This window comes from Hippoglossus stenolepis, chromosome 8 (genome assembly GCF_022539355.2).
Source record: "Hippoglossus stenolepis isolate QCI-W04-F060 chromosome 8, HSTE1.2, whole genome shotgun sequence".
Classification (NCBI taxonomy): Eukaryota; Metazoa; Chordata; class Actinopteri; order Pleuronectiformes; family Pleuronectidae; genus Hippoglossus; species Hippoglossus stenolepis.
The window spans coordinates 15,698,645-15,716,836 of record NC_061490.1 but is presented as its reverse complement, the minus strand read 5'-3'; the positions used below and the strand labels follow the sequence as shown (position 1 = coordinate 15,716,836).

Genomic DNA, 18,192 nt, shown 5'->3' with positions numbered 1-18,192 from the left:
GTAGACCAGCCTACCTTTGGGCAGTGGCCTCCCTGTGCAGCCACCAGCACTCAATTACTTTCTGTCGTAACTTTGTTTATCACGTGATCTGCTACATATGATTGTGTTGGAAGGCGGTTACAGGAAACATGAATAAAGATTGAAAGTCGTTTCTTGCTGAGAGTCTTCAACGATGGCGTTCTCCCTCTCTGCTCTCTGCTCTGCTGTTATAATCCTGACACTCAACAACTTCTGCACCTGTTCACAAAGTAAGAATTAATTTACTACTCTGTTCTTACAAGATTAATAGTAGAGTTGTGGAAACATTAATTGCTGAGGGTTTACTTTAAACTTTTGTTACAAATAAAAATGCCTTTAAAGAAGAAGCCCCTTTAAACAGAATCTACACTGTAGCTTTTCCTAAGTGTAACTTTATAGCAATACTTTCCCTCATTCTCACTTTCTTTTTCAGTTGCCCATGAAGCTGTCACTGTTTTGGGCTGCTTTGAAAATGGTAGCACTGAGTTGCACGAAGAATTTGATGGTGAAGAGATTGTGTACATAGATTTTGACAGAAAGGAGTTTGTATTCACCGTGCCCACATTTATCGTGCCGGACCCAAGAGAAATAATTGGTGACTTACTTGTACATAAAATTATCAAAAAAGGATATAAAGCGTGTAGAGTAGCTCTTACATACTGCAAAGCAGAGGAGCAAAGTGCATCAGAAGAGAAAGGTAAGGGATATACTGTGTGAAAAAAGGTAAATTAACATTAATCTTTGTAATGAGGTGATCCAGAAAAATGCTGATTTTATTTGTTTTGAACCCACTAAAGACCCCCTGAGAGTATCATCTACCCTGCAGAGGACGTTCAGTTAGGAGTTGAAAACAGCCTCATCTGCTTCGTGAATAATTTTTTCCCACCTTACATCGAAGTCAGCTGGACTAAAAATGATCGTCCGGTGTCGGAGGGGGTGTCACTCAGTCGATATTACCCCAATAATGATCAGACCTTCCACCAGTTCTCCACCTTGATCTTCACACCGGGCGAGGGGGACATTTACAGTTGTACTGTGGAGCACTTGGCCCTCGAGAGGCCTAAAACAAGAATCTGGGGTGACTGTGCAATCTTGTATAAAAGTGATTCAATTATTTGCTCGAAATTACATCCTTGAAATTACATCCCTGAAATGATGAATATTTTCTCACTTTCCTTTACAGAAGCTGATTTTAGTCATCAAAGTCATGGAGCAGATGTTTTCTGTGGAGTCGGCCTGACTCTTGGCTTATTGGGGGTAGCAGGTGGTACATTTCTGTTTGTCAAAGGACACCATGGATACTAATTTCTCATTCTTAAAAGATACTGTATTTTCTCTCACTGTATATCTCTACTCCTGTATATTTCAGAGGGTAATATTACGAGTTTTACACCAATACATTTATCTGATAACTTGATTACTTTACATCTTAAACTCTACATGCAAACATATGATGAACTCATAAGATAGTTTAATTTAACTTGTCCTAGACTAGCTACAAAATATTGAGTCAGTTTATACAGGTCCAAATGCAGAAATATACTGTAGGTCACCAGAAACTGAATTTGAATCCTTTATGTTAAAAGTAGAACTTCTCAACATGCAAAATTCCATAAAAACCTGAATTTGAATCCCGTCGTTTGAATTTATATTGTTTAACATTATTAATTGCATTGAAAGTGAGTGAGTGTGTATTTGCATATTTGAAAATGTATTTGTGGATTCCAAAAAACTTGACACTGTATGTGACAATGTGAGATTTAATTCATTTGCTCTGAGACAGTTTGTTCCTCCACACAATTCCACATTCAGTTCTGAAACGCGCATTCAGTTCAAATGAGGAAGAGCGAAGTGTAAATTAACAGACGTTCTCGGTTCTCTGGACCTGAACGACATGTAGGTGTGGACATGGATCAATGAGAGTGAAGGAAATGGTCAAAACCCACAATAGGTGCTGTGTGACGGTATTAAATGATTTGCTCTAGACTGCAGATCAGTGTCTCACTAATGTTCCTATATACAATGCAAAAAAGTTCACACTTCTATTTTTCACTTCCAACACAAATGATCCTTCACCAGGTTCATTGTGTGGAATTCTTGTGGGTTTTGATACAGTAATATCCACTGTATGTACTTTTTTTATATTGTGCAAAAGCTTTAAAAAAATATTTTTACAGATTCTGACAATACATTCAAAAATGTCCATTCTCACTTTTAGAATTAATTGACTAATCTATCAATACTGAGGTCACATAATAAATAAATCAATAAACAAGCAGTGCTCAATCTGGGAAAAGTGTAGACATTTTTTTAATGATAGCGTCGTGGTTGTACAAAATGTTTGTACAAAATTACCATAGATACATAAAAACAGGTGGCTCCATTTGCACCACACCTGTTTACAGTAATTACACGCTGGGCTGTCCCTGTGCAGCAATTTCACTTCCTCATGTTTCTATTGTGAGACTGGAATTTACTTCTCCCTTCGTCTTTTATGACTTGATACCATGAATGTTCGCAGCTTCTCTTCACTTCTGTGTGTATTCCTGTTGTTTCCAATAGCAGGTGAGTAACATTGAGTCTATCAAGGTTTAGCTGCTAAAAGGTGTTCAGTGAAATGACCTGAAAGTGAAAGTGTAATTATACTGAATTGGCTCCAGCAGGTAGTTGAACTTCCTGTTTTCTGCAGGTTATTAAGCTTTTGAACTTAGGTACTAATAGTATTATCTAACACAATAACAACCTGGACTAATAATAGACTGAACCGAATCATGTACCGGCTCATTCCAGTATTATTTGTGAGTTTATGTGGTTTCACATGTGGACGCCACCTCAAGTCGGAACAACAACTCCGAAAATCTGCGAAGATTTTGGTCCACGAGTCGCTGATGACCTCACTTATAAACCAAACAACAACACTGAACAATTGGACGTTAATAGTCGCTTTTAATGTGAACGAGTCAATGTTACACTTTTGTCGCTTGTCAACAACATGTCCATCTCTCACAACTCCAGACTTTTCAGTCCATACAGATGTTTTTACGATTAATGTGCATATGTTTTAAATTCTTTATATGCCTGTTACACCTGATCCTTGTTTTTGCTCTTCGTTATCATGTACATAATGGAATAATGTATCAATGTGTAAATGCTGTAAACTCATATTCAACACATTTTGTTTGCAACGTCCAGGTTTTTTTCACATTCCAACTTCAAAGCACATCAAAGTCTGAACGACTTTACAACTGTAGTTTACACATAAAGTAACATAAAATTAAAACACTAAAGTAAAGTTCAACTATAACTGGGAATCATTCTTAAATTCAGTACCTGAATACCTGTTATTGTTTTGTTTTGAATTACAAAACACTGTCTGCAAGAATGTGTCAGGAACGACACCTGTGAAGGACCGAAATTGCCAAGATTCTAAATAAATAAATAAATAGTTAGTTTGAGTAAAATAATCCCCAAAAAAGATTTATGTATTTCTGCATTTGTGTAATTATTTGTTATCTTACATTCATTTATTTATTTCTACATTTATTCATTTATGTATTTCTTTAATTTTATGTTAGTGAGGAATAAATAAATGTGTAATAACATTGACAAATACATACGCTTACCCTCACCAAACTGTATATGTTTTTTCATTTGTTGATTTTTTTAATTTATGGTTAATTTGGCAATTTTGGGTTTTCGATTCAAGTGACTCTCCACCTTATCTAATGCTTACTGCCTTTATGTTGCAGATGCTTTCTTCGTGCATGGGTTCATTCGTTGCCAACTTATATCCAAGCATGAAGTTGTGTATCTGGAACAAGTCTACTTTAATAAGAGGCTTATTGTCCAGTACAACAGCTCCTTGGGAAACTATACCAGCTACGTCGAATACATGAAGGAAGTTGTACACTACCTTAACGACCCATCTTTTTTGAAAAAAAAGGAAAAGGATATTGAGAAATGCAGAAGCCACTTACCAAAAATGGAAGTCCTTTCAACACCAGGTAATTTGAGAGTTGAAACTTTGGTAATGCTTCAGATTAAATACTGCAAATTACAACCTATGTATTGTGTATGTGGTATCAATAAAATACGTACCAAGTACCTAGAGTAGGACAAATAATTACATGCAAGAAGAAATTAGAGAATAGCAACTTTGTGTTTCAAGAATCAATTCTACAAATGGCAGTGACACTTTTAGAGGCACAAAATGTGTACTTTTTTGTAAAATAAAGTATTTATTTTGTTCCTTGACCTCACTGCATGTTAGAAATATCTGTGCTTCAGAGTAAATCGTATTCAGACAGAGAGGGAAGTGTCTAATTATGATAACCTAACCAAATGCTACAATAAATGCAGCGCTTTGACTTTCATTGTGCACACATAAAAAGGGGAAACTATAAAAGCAGAAATATTCTTGGTATTTCCACATCAGCTGAAATGGCAGTTTTTCTCAGGAGTTTTTCAGCCTTAAGGAGTTTTTTTGAGCTCATTTGGTGGCCTTTCCAACGTGCAATTTGACTATTAAGGTTTTCATTGGCAGCTGTTTTTAGCTTTATCTCTAAAAACCCACTACCTGCTCAGCAGTAGTGTCACAACTCCAAACAATGATAACGTGATGTTAACCTGCTCCTATGTGACCTATTTAGTGTGAAGAATAAGAGACAATATGGAATACAGTCGATATATTTGATCTGAAACTTTACAAAAGCTGTTAAATGTTGATGTAAATCAAAAATTATGATTTGAATGTTGAATTGTATTTCAAACACAATTTAGCACAAATTATGGATTATGGATTAGTTAATAACTTAACTTGAAAATTATGGATTTTCTCTAAGACATTAACCAGTAACTATTTAACAATGTACTTTATGTCCTAACTAACACAGCAATTGTAGGTCAACCCTGAATCCCAATGTGTTACCCTATGTTCTTCCCTGCATAACAAGACGATTGATTAAAGATCTGTGGGTGTTTCCTCCAGTCAAGCCCTATGTCAGACTGAGTTCAGCTAAGGCAGAGAGCGGCAGACATCAGAGAGTCCTCGTCTGCAACGTGTACAACTTTTATCCCAAACAAATCAGAGTGACATGGCTGAGGGACGGAAAGAATGCAACATCTGATGTGACGTCCACTGACAAGCTGGCCAACGGGAACTGGCTCTACCACATCCACTCCCATCTGGAGTATACGCCCAGACTGAGAGAGAAAATTACCTGTATGGTGGAGCACGTCAGCTTTAAGGATCCACAACTTTATGACTGGGGTAAGAGAGAGGCAGGGGAGGATTGGACTAACTTTAATGTCACCAGAGCAAAACGTCTTCAAGCTCATGAATAAACAAAAACAAATACATTTAATGTATAAGGCTTGTACATGTGTAAATGAGTGTAAATGTGTGTTTGTGATAAATGTGTTTTCAGACCCCATGTCTGAGTCCGAGAGGAAAAAGTTTGCTGTTGGGACTGCAGGGCTGCTGCTGGGTCTTGTTGTTTTACTTGCTGGGGGGATTTACTACAAGAGGAACACTACTGGTGAGAGACAGCACTAAATTAACAAGAAATAAATAAAGAATATTCAATATCAGCAGCGAAGACAAAAACTGTGTAGAGATAAATGTTGAAATCTGTCACCAGTGTGATTGTGGGTTGGTTTAAGAACTAATAGTTGTGTTTTGCAATAATGCATTAAACGTGATACCATAAAATGGTGTGCCTTTCGGCATTCAATAAATTTGGTTATCAAAATAAAATATTGAATATTAATATTAAAAATATTAATATTAAATCATAACTTTAATTGATTAAAGTTACCTCGGGGCACCACCCTTCAAAGGAAGGGAAAAGATAGCCAATTTATTGATTAAGTCTCATAAAAGTACTAACTACAAATTTGGAACTCTGATTAACAATTAAATTAATAACTATAACCAAAATTACCATATAGATAGTTCGCTAAGTTGAAGGATATAGAGTTCTTGACAGTGTAGAGGTTGGCAAAATTCACTTATGCAACATTAATAAAAAAACATTTGTGAAAGAAAAACATTTATTATGAATATAATAAAGTATAAAAACACAAATTACTAACGGTGTACTTACTAAACAAAGATAGGTATGTGAGTATGCATGTGTGTGTCTGTGTGTCTGTGTGCTTCCAAAATGGCGGCTGGCCACTTCGAAGATAACACCCTTCCCCCCCTATTGGAATGTTTACGACATGTAGCGGGGGTCAGAGATAATTAGGTGCTGCGATATGCGTGTGTCTGTGTGTGTGCCAAATTAGAGAAAGTTACTAGATGCATGCAAGGAAAGACTGAAGAGCATAACTAACATTAACTTTCAAATAACTTGTAACCACAATATCACAGCAACACAAATCAAACTTATAAACATCACACAGAATCGAATAAACAGTCTTTGCTTAGCCTAGTATAATTATTAAGCCCAGGTGTGTTACCCGTCCGTGGAAAGGGGAAAAAAGAAGTTGCTGTGCAGTTCGCAGTTCTGTGAAGTCGTCTTGCTGGTTTGTGGCTCCTGCCTTCGTGGTTCTGTTGGACTGTGCAGCTCAGTTGCTGTTTGAAGTTCTCCTGCAGGACATTGCGTCGCGGCTTAGAGGTTGGTAGAGCTTGGATTGCGAGGAGGTTTCCTTGGTGAGATGAGCTGGAAGCTGCAACTCTCCTCCATGAAGTTGATTTGAGATGAAAGAGTGAGCTGGACTGCTACCCTTCTCCTCTGAGAGGATTCGTGGAAGGGCCGGTGTGCTCCTCTCGAAGAGGTGAATGGGAAGAGGCTGGACAGCCTTCTTCCCTCGGAGGGATTGTAGAAAAGAGATAGAAGAGAGGGGGAACAGGCCTTATATTGGCCCGGTGACCTCACAGGTCATGGGGCCCAGAGTGACAAATAGGAGTTGAAACTTGTGTCCCTGGGGGGTTTTCACACCTCTGTGTGACGTTGAGGCCCCCTGGGAGACTGAGTTCTGGAGGGTCTGGTTTTCTCCAGAACAAAGGGACATGCGGCTTCAGGCTTTTGACTGCACATATAGGCCGAACTTTGTTTCACAAATTCCATGTCCCAACAGTTGTTAGGGAGTATCTAACATATCATACATATCAGTGTGTCTCAGTCAAAAAAATTACTTTCATTCTTTTTAAATCATATTCAAGTCAAACTTGCCACTGATTATTTGCACAAGTCTACCAGTTACCAAATAATTGTGATTTAAAGTCAGTAATATCTGAGTCTGTTTTTCTTTTTGTTTTCTGTTTTTAATCTAGGTCGGGAGTTGGTGCCAACGGGTTAAGATTACGTCTGTCAGCTGAAATATTTGTATCCAAACCAAAATGGCACAGAGGAAACAAGGTCATGTGGAATAAATCACTCAGTTCTTTGGGTAAAAAAGTTTTACTCAATGAGTGATTTGTTGTAAATCTTCGGGAGTATTTGTGTTTTGATATCAAATTATTAGAAAATAAGCTTTTATGATTGTGTTTCTGTGGGATTTGGGTGAAGTGGAAAATATTACGTTTTTCTTTTGCACTGTACAAATCACAATGATTCAAGGGATAATCTGTTTTTACAATGGTATGGCCAAACTGAGGAAGGCCATTTATTGTCATTCAGTTAAATTTGCTAGTGATTCACAAATGTTATAATTTAGGTTTGAGAAAGTGATTCTGGTTGCTATGAATGGCTGGCATCTTGTAAACCCAGACTGGGGATAGTTGCATTCCAAGTCAGCTGCCACTTATCTGCCTCAACAGTCAACGTGTCCAGCAGGTTTTAAAATACAAAGCAGACACCAGAAGTCAACAGAAGTCTGATTCAATCCAGTAAAGAAAGTGTGTGTTTGTATGTGTTGACCCAAGCTCTACCAACCTCCTAGCAGCAATGCGATGTCCTGCAGGAAAACTTCAACCAGCAACTGAGCTACACAGCTCAACAGAATCACCAAGGCAGGAGCCACAAACCAGCAAGACGACTTCACAAAACTGCAAACTGCACAGCAACTCTTTTTCCCCTTTCCACGGATGGGTAACACAACTGGGCTTAATAATTATACTAGGCTAAGCAAGACTGTTTATTCGATTCTGTGTGATGTTTATAAGTTTGATTTGTGTTGTGATATTTTGGTTATAAGTTGTTAAAGTAATGTTAGTTTGTTATGCCCTTCACAGTCTTTCTGTGCATTTCACTCTACACTATTTCTCTAACTTGGCACAAACACAGACACAGGCATAAATCTTCACCTAATTAGCTCTGACCCCCGCTACATGTCGTAAACATTCCAATAGGGGGGGGAGGGTGTTATCATTTTGGCCAGCCGCCATTTTGAAAGCACGCTGACTCACACAGACACACACACATGCATACTCACATACCTATCTTTGTTTAGTAAGTACACCATTAGTAATTTGTGTTTTTATACTTTATTATATTCATAATAAATGTTTTCCTTTCACAAATGTTTTTTCATTAATGTTGCATAAGTGAATTATGCCAACCTCTACACTGTCAAGAACTCCATATCCTTCAACTTAGCTAACTATCTATATGGTAATTTTGGTTATAGTTATTAATTTAATTGTTAATCAGAGTTCCAAATTTGTAGTTAGTACTTTTATGAGACTTAATCAATAAATTGGCTATCTTTTCCTTTCCTTTGAAGGGTGGTGCCCCGAGGTAACTTTAATCAATTAAAGTTATTATTTAATATTAATAATAGAATATTAAAGGGGAAATAGCATGCAAATTCCACTTTGTTAGTGCTTCTACACGTTAATGTGGGTATCTGGCATGTCTACCAACCCAAAAACTCTGGGAAAAAAACACTCGCGCGTTTTGTTATGGTTCCTCTAAGTCAGAAACGTCATGCTTGAGTGACTCGATTGAGCTTCCTGGGTTTTGTGTCGTAACAAGGCACTGGAAGACTCCCTACATGGCCTTGGCCCACCGCCCACCTCATCCCCCCCCGTCCCCCCACACTCGTTACGCCGGGTTTACACCGGACGCAGCGAGGCTGCGAGGCAGCGCAGCGCCATTCCCAAGCACGCAGCCGCCTGGCTGTTCACACGGGATGAGCATTTCTCCACGCTGGTCAGCCCGCGATTCACTCACATGTGGCATTTGTCTGGATCGTTGGGACTGGGAGGCTGCAGCAGTTGCTCGGGCGCGACCACTCGCTCTCCCATGCGTGAGCTGGAATTTGTGTCAACGCCACACAGCCAGCAGTGTGGAAGACTTCCGCAGTGTTCAGTACTACTGTAACACTGGCACAAACACACAGAGCCCCCCCACTTGTTACGCCGGGTTACACCGGACGCGGAAGCGCCGCTGCGAGGCAGCGCAGCGCCTTTCTCAAGCGCGCAGCCGCCTGGCTGGTCACACGGGACGTGCATTTCTCCGCGCTGGTCAGCCCCATAGACTGTATATATAAGGTCAGCCCGCGATTCTGCTTTCTCCGCTTGTTGTTGTACCCGTTGAATGTCGGGGTTCGGGGGTAAATGATGGTCTTCATAGCCCCCCCACCCCTCTCTCTTCTCTCTGTCTGTCTGCTTGTGTGCTTGTAGTGGATGGGCAGAGGGGGACATTTAATTATGTGATTGGGAAAATTAAAACTCCAGGACAACAGAAGGGGAATACAAAGTATGGGATGCATATTTGATAATTTATATCATATAAAATATGTAATTTATATCGTTTAAAATCATGGGGGGAGAGGGGGGAGGGGGGAGCTGGCTCATTAGCATTTAAAGGAACAGGCACTCAAAACAGGTCACTCTGTGGAGGGCTGTTTTATACAGGGTAAAAAGGGTGCTGTTTTAAATGATCCTTGTGGTATTTTGACCAAAGTATGTTACAGACATTTCATTAAGACCCCAAGGAACCATATCAACTTGTGGTAAAATGGGCATGCTATGTCCCCTTTAATATTTAATATTTTATTTTGATAACCAGATTTATTGAATGCCGAAAGGCACACCATTTTATGGTATCACGTTTAATGCATTATTGCACAACATCATCATGTATGACTGTGAAATTAATACAACTCAGTAGTTTAAAAGAATAAAAAGCCAGACCATAATCAAATCACTGATTTCTCTGTACCTCCCTGCAAAATACAACATGATTTGACCCACTTTCTACTATATCATTGGGGTTTGAGGCCCTTAGGACTGTCTTACAGGCAAGAAGAGAGTGCTGCAGTACTGTGGCCTCAACAAGATAAGACAGATTGGATGCATTAGCCTTGTTTAATACGCATTAACAAAATAAATAGGGAAGGTGGAATATCTTATCTTGAGGGTTGCATGGGTTGTCTTCAATGTCACACAGACTTCTTTCCTTACGCTAATTCATTTCCTAACAGGGACCGACCGTAGTTGTGCTCATATAATGTGTTCTGTGGAGGTTCATAGGTTTTAATGTTACAGATATGGGAGGGTGCCAGTTGAAAAATTACTGTCAGTGCTTCATAACTGGGATCATATTGTTTATAACCTCTTGGCCACCAGGAGCAACCAACTAAATACATAAATCAGCTTTTGTGCACACCTAAAGCCTTTGTCTTTAATTCAAGTTTGAATAAACATTCATTTTTGAGTTGAAACAAAATTAAATTATTAAATTAACTGATTGACAGAACATTTCTTTGTTTTAACTTGTCAGAAATAAGTTTCATGTTTCCTTCTGGTTCCAAATAGGAACTTTTCAAGTAAGCTATTGGGTATTTAGTTTCTCAATACTATATGCACTCATCAATTGTTGCTGATAAAGATGGATGACGTGTCTCCACTTCCTCCTATACTATTCAGAAATGAAGTCAAAATATCCAGGATACGAACACCGCCATCTTGCGCATTTGGGTCTGTGCAGTAGAGATCAGGGGATGTACACATCCTTCCAATACATCCGCTCAACCAATCATGAGTCAATCATGACTTTTTTATCGCATCAACTAATTAAAACCAATCTACCAGAAAAAATGAGGGCTGTGATGCACACGCGGCATTTAGGCGAAAAACATGGTGTAAATCCTGACACTCAACAACTTCTGCACCTGTTCACAAAGTAAGAATGAATTTACTACTCTGTTCTTACAAGATTAATAGTAGAGTTGTGGAAACATTAATTGCTGAGGGTTTACTTTAAACTTTTGTTACAAATAAAAATGCCTTTAAAGAAGAAGCCCCTTTAAACAGAATCTACACTGTAGCTTTTCCTAAGTGTAACTTTATAGCAATACTTTCCCTCATTCTCACTTTCTTTTTCAGTTGCCCATGAAGCTGTCACTGTTTTGGGCTGCTTTGAAAATGGTAGCACTGAGGCGCACAAAGAATTTGATGGTGAAGAGATTGTGTACATAGATTTTGACAGAAAGGAGTTTGTATTCACCGTGCCCACATTTATCGTGCCGGACCCAAGAGAAATAATTGGTGACTTACTTGTACATAAAATTATCAACAGAGGATATAAAGCGTGTTCAGTAGCTCTTACATACTGCAAAGCAGAGGAGCAAAGTGCATCAGAAGAGAAAGGTAAGGGATATACTGTGTGAAAAAAGGTAAATTAACATTAATCTTTGTAATGAGGTGATCCAGAAAAATGCTGATTTTATTTGTTTTGAACCCACTAAAGACCCCCCTGAGAGTATCATCTACCCTGCAGAGGACGTTCAGTTAGGAGTTGAAAACAGCCTCATCTGCTTCGTGAATAATTTTTTCCCACCTTACATCGAAGTCAGCTGGACTAAAAATGATCGTCCGGTGTCGGAGGGGGTGTCACTCAGTCGATATTACCCCAATAATGATCAGACCTTCCACCAGTTCTCCACCTTGACCTTCACACCGGGCGAGGGGGACATTTACAGTTGTACTGTGGAGCACTCGGCCCTCGAGAGGCCTAAAACAAGAATCTGGGGTGACTGTGCAATCTTGTATAAAAGTGATTCAATTATTTGCTCGAAATTACATCCTTGTGTCTGAAATGATGAATATTTTCTCACTTTCCTTTACAGAAGCTGATTTTAGTCATCAAAGTCATGGAGCAGATGTTTTCTGTGGAGTCGGCCTGACTCTTGGCTTATTGGGGGTAGCAGGTGGTACATTTCTGTTTGTCAAAGGACACCATGGATACTAATTTCTCATTCTTAAAAGATACTGTATTTTCTCTCACTGTATATCTCTACTCCTGTATATTTCAGAGGGTAATATTACGAGTTTTACACCAATACATTTATCTGATAACTTGATTACTTTACATCTTAAACTCTACATGCAAAAATATGATGAACTCATAAGATAGTTTAATTTAACTTGTCCTAGACTAGCTACAAAATATTGAGTCAGTTTATACAGGTCCAAGTGCAGAAATATACTGTAGGTCACCAGAAACTGAATTTGAATCCTTTATATTAAAAGTAGAACTTCTCAACATGCAAAACTTCATAAAAACCTGAATTTGAATCCCGTCGTTTGAATTTATATTGTTTAACATTATTAATTGCATTGAAAGTGAGTGAGTGTGTATTTGCAATATTTGAAAATGTATTTGTGGATTCCAATAAACTTGACACTGTATGTGACAATGTGAGATTTAATTCATTTGCTCTGAGACAGTTTGTTCCTCCACACAATTCCACATTCAGTTCTGAAACGTGCATTCAGTTCAAATGAGGAAGAGCGAAGTGTAAATTAACAGACGTTCTCGGTTCTCTGGACCTGAACGACATGTAGGTGTGGACATGGATCAATGAGAGTGAAGGAAATGGTCAAAACCCACAATAGGTGCTGTGTGACGGTATTAAATGATTTGCTCTAGACTGCAGATCAGTGTCTCACTAATGTTCCTATATACAATGCAAAAAAGTTCACACTTCTATTTTTCACTTCCAACACAAATGATCCTTCACCAGGTTCATTGTGTGGAATTCTTGTGGGTTATGATAAAGTAATATCCACTGTATGTACTTTTTTTATATTGTGCAAAAGCTTTAAAAAAATATTTTTACAGATTCTGACAATACATTCAAAAATGTCCATTCTCACTTTTAGAATTAATTGACTAATCTCTCAATACTGAGGTCACATAATAAATAAATCAATAAACAAGCAGTGCTCAATCTGGGAAAAGTGTAGACATTTTTTTAATGATAGCGTCCTGGTTGTACAAAATGTTTGTACAAAATTACCATAGATACATAAAAACAGGTGGCTCCATTTGCACCACACCTGTTTACAGTAATTACACGCTTGGCTGTCCCTGTGCAGCAATTTCAGTTCCTCATGTTTCTAGTGTGAGACTGGAATTTACCCCCTTCGTCTTTTATGATTTGATACCATGAATATTCGCAGCTTCTCTTCACTTCTGTGCGTATTCCTGTTGTTTCCAATAGCAGGTGAGTAACATTGAGTCTATCAAGGTTTAGTTGTGTTGTTGTTGTTCAAAGCTGAATTTTGACATGACAGATACAAATCCTTAACTGCTAAAAGGTGTTCAGTGAAATGACCTGAAAGTGACCTAATTATACTGAATTGGCTCCAGCAGGTAGTTGAACTTCCTGTTTTCTGCAGGTTATTAAGCTTTTGAACTTAGGTACTAATAGTATTATTTAACACAATAACAACCTGGACTAATAATAGACTGAACCGAATCACGTACCGGCTCATTCCAGTATTATTTGTGAGTTTACGTGGTTTCACATGTGGACGCCACCTCAAGTCGGAACAACAACTCCGAAAATCTGCGAAGATTTTGGTCCACGAGTCGCTGATGACCTCATTTATAAACCAAACAACAACACTGAACAATTGGCCGTTAATAGTCGCTTTTAATGTGAACGAGTCAATGTTACACTTTTGTCGCTTGTCAACAACATGTCCATCTCTCACAACTCCAGACTTTTCAGTCCATACAGATGTTTTTACGATTAATGTGCATATGTTTTAAATTCTTTATATGCCTGTTACACCTGATCCTTGTTTTTGCTCTTCGTTATCATGTACATAATGGAATAATGTATCAATGTGTAAATGCTGTAAACTCATATTCAACACATTTTGTTTGCAACGTCCAGGTTTTTTTCACATTCCGACTTCAAAGCACATGAACGCACTAAAGTAAAGTTCAACTATAACTGGGAATCATTCTTAAATTCAGTACCTGAATACCTGTTATTGGCCAATTTGTTCATTTCCACCACTGTCAGATTTCTTAAAAATGAATGAAACTGTTGTAATCAGCAATACAATTTTAAAAGATAATTCTTATTATTGTTTTGTTTTGAATTACAAAACACTGTCTGCAAGAATGTGTCAGGAACGACACCTGTGAAGGACCGAAATTGCCAAAATTTAAAATAAATAAATAAATAATTAAATGAACATGTAAAATTAGTTTGAGTAAAATAATCCCCAAAAAAGATTTATGTATTTCTGCATTTGTGTAATTATTTGTTATCTTACATTCATTTATTTATTTCTACATATATTTATTTATTTATTTCTACATTTATTCATTTATGTATTTCTTTAATTTTATGTTAGTGAGGAATAAATAAATGTGTAATAACATTGACAAATACATAGGCTAAATTACGCTTACCCTCACCAAACTGTATATGTTTTTTCATTTGTTGATTTTTTTAATTTATGGTTAATTTGGCAATTTCGGGTTTTCGATTCAAGTGACTCTCCACCTTATCTAATGCTTACTGCCTTTATGTTGCAGATGCTTTCTTCATGCATGGGTTCATTCGTTGCCAACTTATATCCAAGCATGAAGTTGTGTATCTGGAACAAGTCTACTTTAATAAGAGGCTTATTGGCCAGTACAACAGCTCCTTGGGAAACTATACCAGCTACATCGAATACATGAAGGAAGTTGTACACTACCTTAACAACCCATATTTTTTGAAAAAAAAGGAAAAGGATATTGAGAAATGCAGAAGCCACATATCAAAATCGGAAGACCTTTCAACACCAGGTAATTTGAGAGTTGAAACTTTGGTAATGCTTCAGATTAAATACTGCAAATTACAACCTATGTATTGTGTATGTGGTATCAATAAAATACGTACCAAGTACCTAGAGTAGGACAAATTATTACATGCAAGAAGAAATTAGAGAATAGCAACTTTGTGTTTCAAGAATCAATTCTACAGATGGCAGTGACACTTTTAGAGGCACAAAATATGTACTTTTTTGTAAAATAAAGTATTTATTTTGTTCCTTGACCTCACTGCATGTTAGAAATATCTGTGCTTCAGAGTAAATCGTACAATAAATGCAACGCTTTGACTTTCATTGTGCACACATATAAAGGGGAAACTATAAAAGCAGAAATATTCTTGGTATTTCCACATCAGCTGAAATGGCAGTTTTCCTCAGGAATTTTTCAGCCTTAAGGAGTTTTTTTGAGCTCATTTGGTGGCCTTTCCAACGCGCAATTTGACTATTAAGGTTTTCATTGGCAGCTGTTTTTAGCTTTATCTCTAAAAACCCACTACCTGCTCAGCAGTAGTGTCACAACTCCAAACAATGATAACGTGATGTTAACCTGCTCCTATGTGACCTATTTAGTGTGAAGAATAAGACACAGTATGGAATACGGTCGATATATTTGATCTGAAACTTTACAAAAGCTGTTAAATGTTGATGTAAATCAAAAATTATGATTTGAATGTTGAATTGTATTTCAAACACAATTTAGCACAAATTATGGATTATGGATTAGTTAATAACTTAACTTGGAAATTATGTATTTTCTCTAAGACATTAACCAGTAACTATTTAACAATGTACTTTATGTCCTAACTAACACAACAATTGTAGGTCAACCCTGAATCCCAATGTGTTACCCTATGTTCTTCCCTGCATAACAAGACGATTGATTAAAGATCTGTGGGTGTTTCCTCCAGTCAAGCCCTATGTCAGACTGAGTTCAGCTAAGGCAGAGAGCGGCAGACATCCAAGAGTCCTCGTCTGCAACGTGTACAACTTTTATCCCAAACAAATCCGAGTGACATGGCTGAGGGACGGAAAGAATGCAACATCTGATGTGACGTCCACTGACGAGCTGGCCAACGGGAACTGGCTGTACCACATCCACTCCCATCTGGAGTATACGCCCAGAATGGGAGAGAAAATTACCTGTATGGTGGAGCACGTCAGCTTTAAGGATCCACAACTTTATGACTGGGGTAAGAGAGAGGCAGGGGAGGATTGGACTAACTTTAATGTCACCAGAGCAAAACGTCTTCAAGCTTATGAATAAACAAAAAGAAATACATTTAATGTATAAGGCTTGTACATGTGTAAATGAGTGTAAATGTGTGTTTGTGATAAATGTGTTTTCAGACCCCATGTCTGAGTCCGAGAGGAAAAAGTTTGCTGTTGGGACTGCAGGGCTGCTGCTGGGTCTTGTTGTTTTACTTGCTGGGGGGATTTACTACAAGAGGAACACTACTGGTGAGAGACAGCACTAAATTAAAAATAAATAAATAAAGAATATTCAATATCAGCAGCAAAGACAAAAACTGTGTAGAGATAAATGTTGAAATCTGTCACCAGTGTGATTGTGGGTTGGTTTAAGAACTAATAGTTGTTTGGGAGTATCAAACATATCAAACATATCAGTGCGTCTCAGTCCAAAAAATTCTTTCATTCTTTTTAAATCATATTCAAGTCAAACTTGCCACTGATTATTAGCACAAGTCTACCAGTTACCAAATAATTGTGATTTAAAGTCAGTAATATCTGAGTCTGTTTTTCTTTTTGTTTTCTGTTTTTAATCTAGGTCGGGAGTTGGTGCCAACATGTTAAGATTACGTCTGTCAGCTGAAATATTTGTATCCAAACCAAAATGGCACAGAGGAAACAAGGTCATGTGGAATAAATCACTCAGTTCTTTGGGTAAAAAAGTTTTACTCAGTGAGTGATTTGTTGTAAATCTTTGGGAGTATTTGTGTTTTGATATCAATTTATTAGAAAATAAGCTTTTATGATTGTGTTTCTGTGGGATTTGGGTGAAGTGGAAAATATTAAGTTTTTCTTTTGCACTGTACAAATCACAATGATTCAAGGGATAATCTGTTTTTACAATGGTATGGCCAAACTGAGGAAGGCCATTTATTGTCATTCACTTAAATTTGCTAGTGATTCACAAATGTTATAGTTTAAAAATGAAGGTTCTGGTTGCTATGAATGGCTGGCATCTTGTAAACCCAGACTGGGAATAGTTGCATTCCAAGTCAGCTGCCAGTGCCAACAAGTTAAAGTATGTGTTGACATTAAACAATCCTTACAGTGTGTGAAGCATTTATGGCATAAGGTCACTTATCTGCCTCAACAGTCAACGTGTCCAGAAGGTTTTAAAATACAAAGCAGACACCAGAAGTCAAAAGAAGTCTGATTCAATCCAGTAAAGAAAGTGTGTGTTTGTATGTGTTGATTTTAAAATCCTTAAATGATTCATTACTCATATTCCTGTTTATTCTGCAAATATAAATCTAATATTCATCATGTATGACTGCGAAATTAATACAACTCAGTAGTTTAAACGAATAAAAAGCCAGACCATAATCAAATTCTCTGTACCTCCCTGCAAAATACAACATGATTTGACCCACTTTCTACTATATCATTGGGGTTTGAGGCCCTTAGGACTGTCTTACAGGCAAAAAGAGCGTGCTGCAGTACTGTGGCCTCAACAAGATAAGACAGATTGGATGCATTAGCCTTGTTTAATACGCATTAACAAAATACATAGGGAAGGTGGAATATCTTATCTTGAGGGTTGCATGGGTTGTCTTCAATGTCACACAGACTTCTTTCCTTACGCTAATTCATTTCCTAACAGGGACCGACCGTAGTTGTGCTCATACAATGTGTTCTGTGGAGGTTCATAGGTTTTAATGTTACAGATATGGGAGGGTGCCAGTTGAAAAATTACTGTCAGTGCTTCATAACTGGGATCATATTGTTTATAACCTCTTGGCCACCAGGAGCAACCAACTAAATACATAAATCAGCTTTTGTGCACACCTAAAGCCTTTGTCTTTAATTCAAGTTTGAATAAACATTCATTTTTGAGTTGAAACAAAATTAAATTATTAAATTAACTGATTGACAGAACATTTCTTTGTTTTAACTTGTCAGAAATAAGTTTCATG

At 37.6% G+C, this 18,192-nt stretch overlaps 3 protein-coding genes across 3 annotated transcripts; all 3 read left to right on the top strand.

Annotated features, from left to right (window-relative positions):
- Positions 1 to 15: 15 nt before the first annotated feature.
- Positions 16 to 12,481, top strand: LOC118113657 (H-2 class II histocompatibility antigen, A-U alpha chain). Its single transcript, XM_047340873.1, has 4 exons — positions 16 to 248; positions 452 to 715; positions 11,661 to 11,942; positions 12,040 to 12,481. Exons 1-4 carry the CDS (start codon positions 173 to 175, stop codon positions 12,159 to 12,161), a joined length of 744 nt encoding a protein of 247 aa, XP_047196829.1. The 5' UTR covers positions 16 to 172; the 3' UTR covers positions 12,162 to 12,481.
- Positions 1,333 to 7,667, top strand: LOC118113658 (H-2 class II histocompatibility antigen, E-S beta chain-like). The gene is made up of 5 exons (XM_035163582.2): positions 1,333 to 2,583; positions 3,768 to 4,022; positions 5,006 to 5,287; positions 5,445 to 5,555; positions 7,298 to 7,667. Exons 1-5 carry the CDS (start codon positions 2,526 to 2,528, stop codon positions 7,321 to 7,323), a joined length of 732 nt encoding a protein of 243 aa, XP_035019473.1. The 5' UTR covers positions 1,333 to 2,525; the 3' UTR covers positions 7,324 to 7,667.
- Positions 12,482 to 13,322: 841 nt separating the features above from the next.
- Positions 13,323 to 18,061, top strand: LOC118114266 (HLA class II histocompatibility antigen, DQ beta 2 chain-like). Its single transcript, XM_035164616.2, has 5 exons — positions 13,323 to 13,419; positions 14,751 to 15,005; positions 15,940 to 16,221; positions 16,379 to 16,489; positions 16,818 to 18,061. Exons 1-5 carry the CDS (start codon positions 13,362 to 13,364, stop codon positions 16,841 to 16,843), a joined length of 732 nt encoding a protein of 243 aa, XP_035020507.1. The 5' UTR covers positions 13,323 to 13,361; the 3' UTR covers positions 16,844 to 18,061.
- The last annotated feature ends 131 nt before the right edge of the window (positions 18,062 to 18,192 follow it).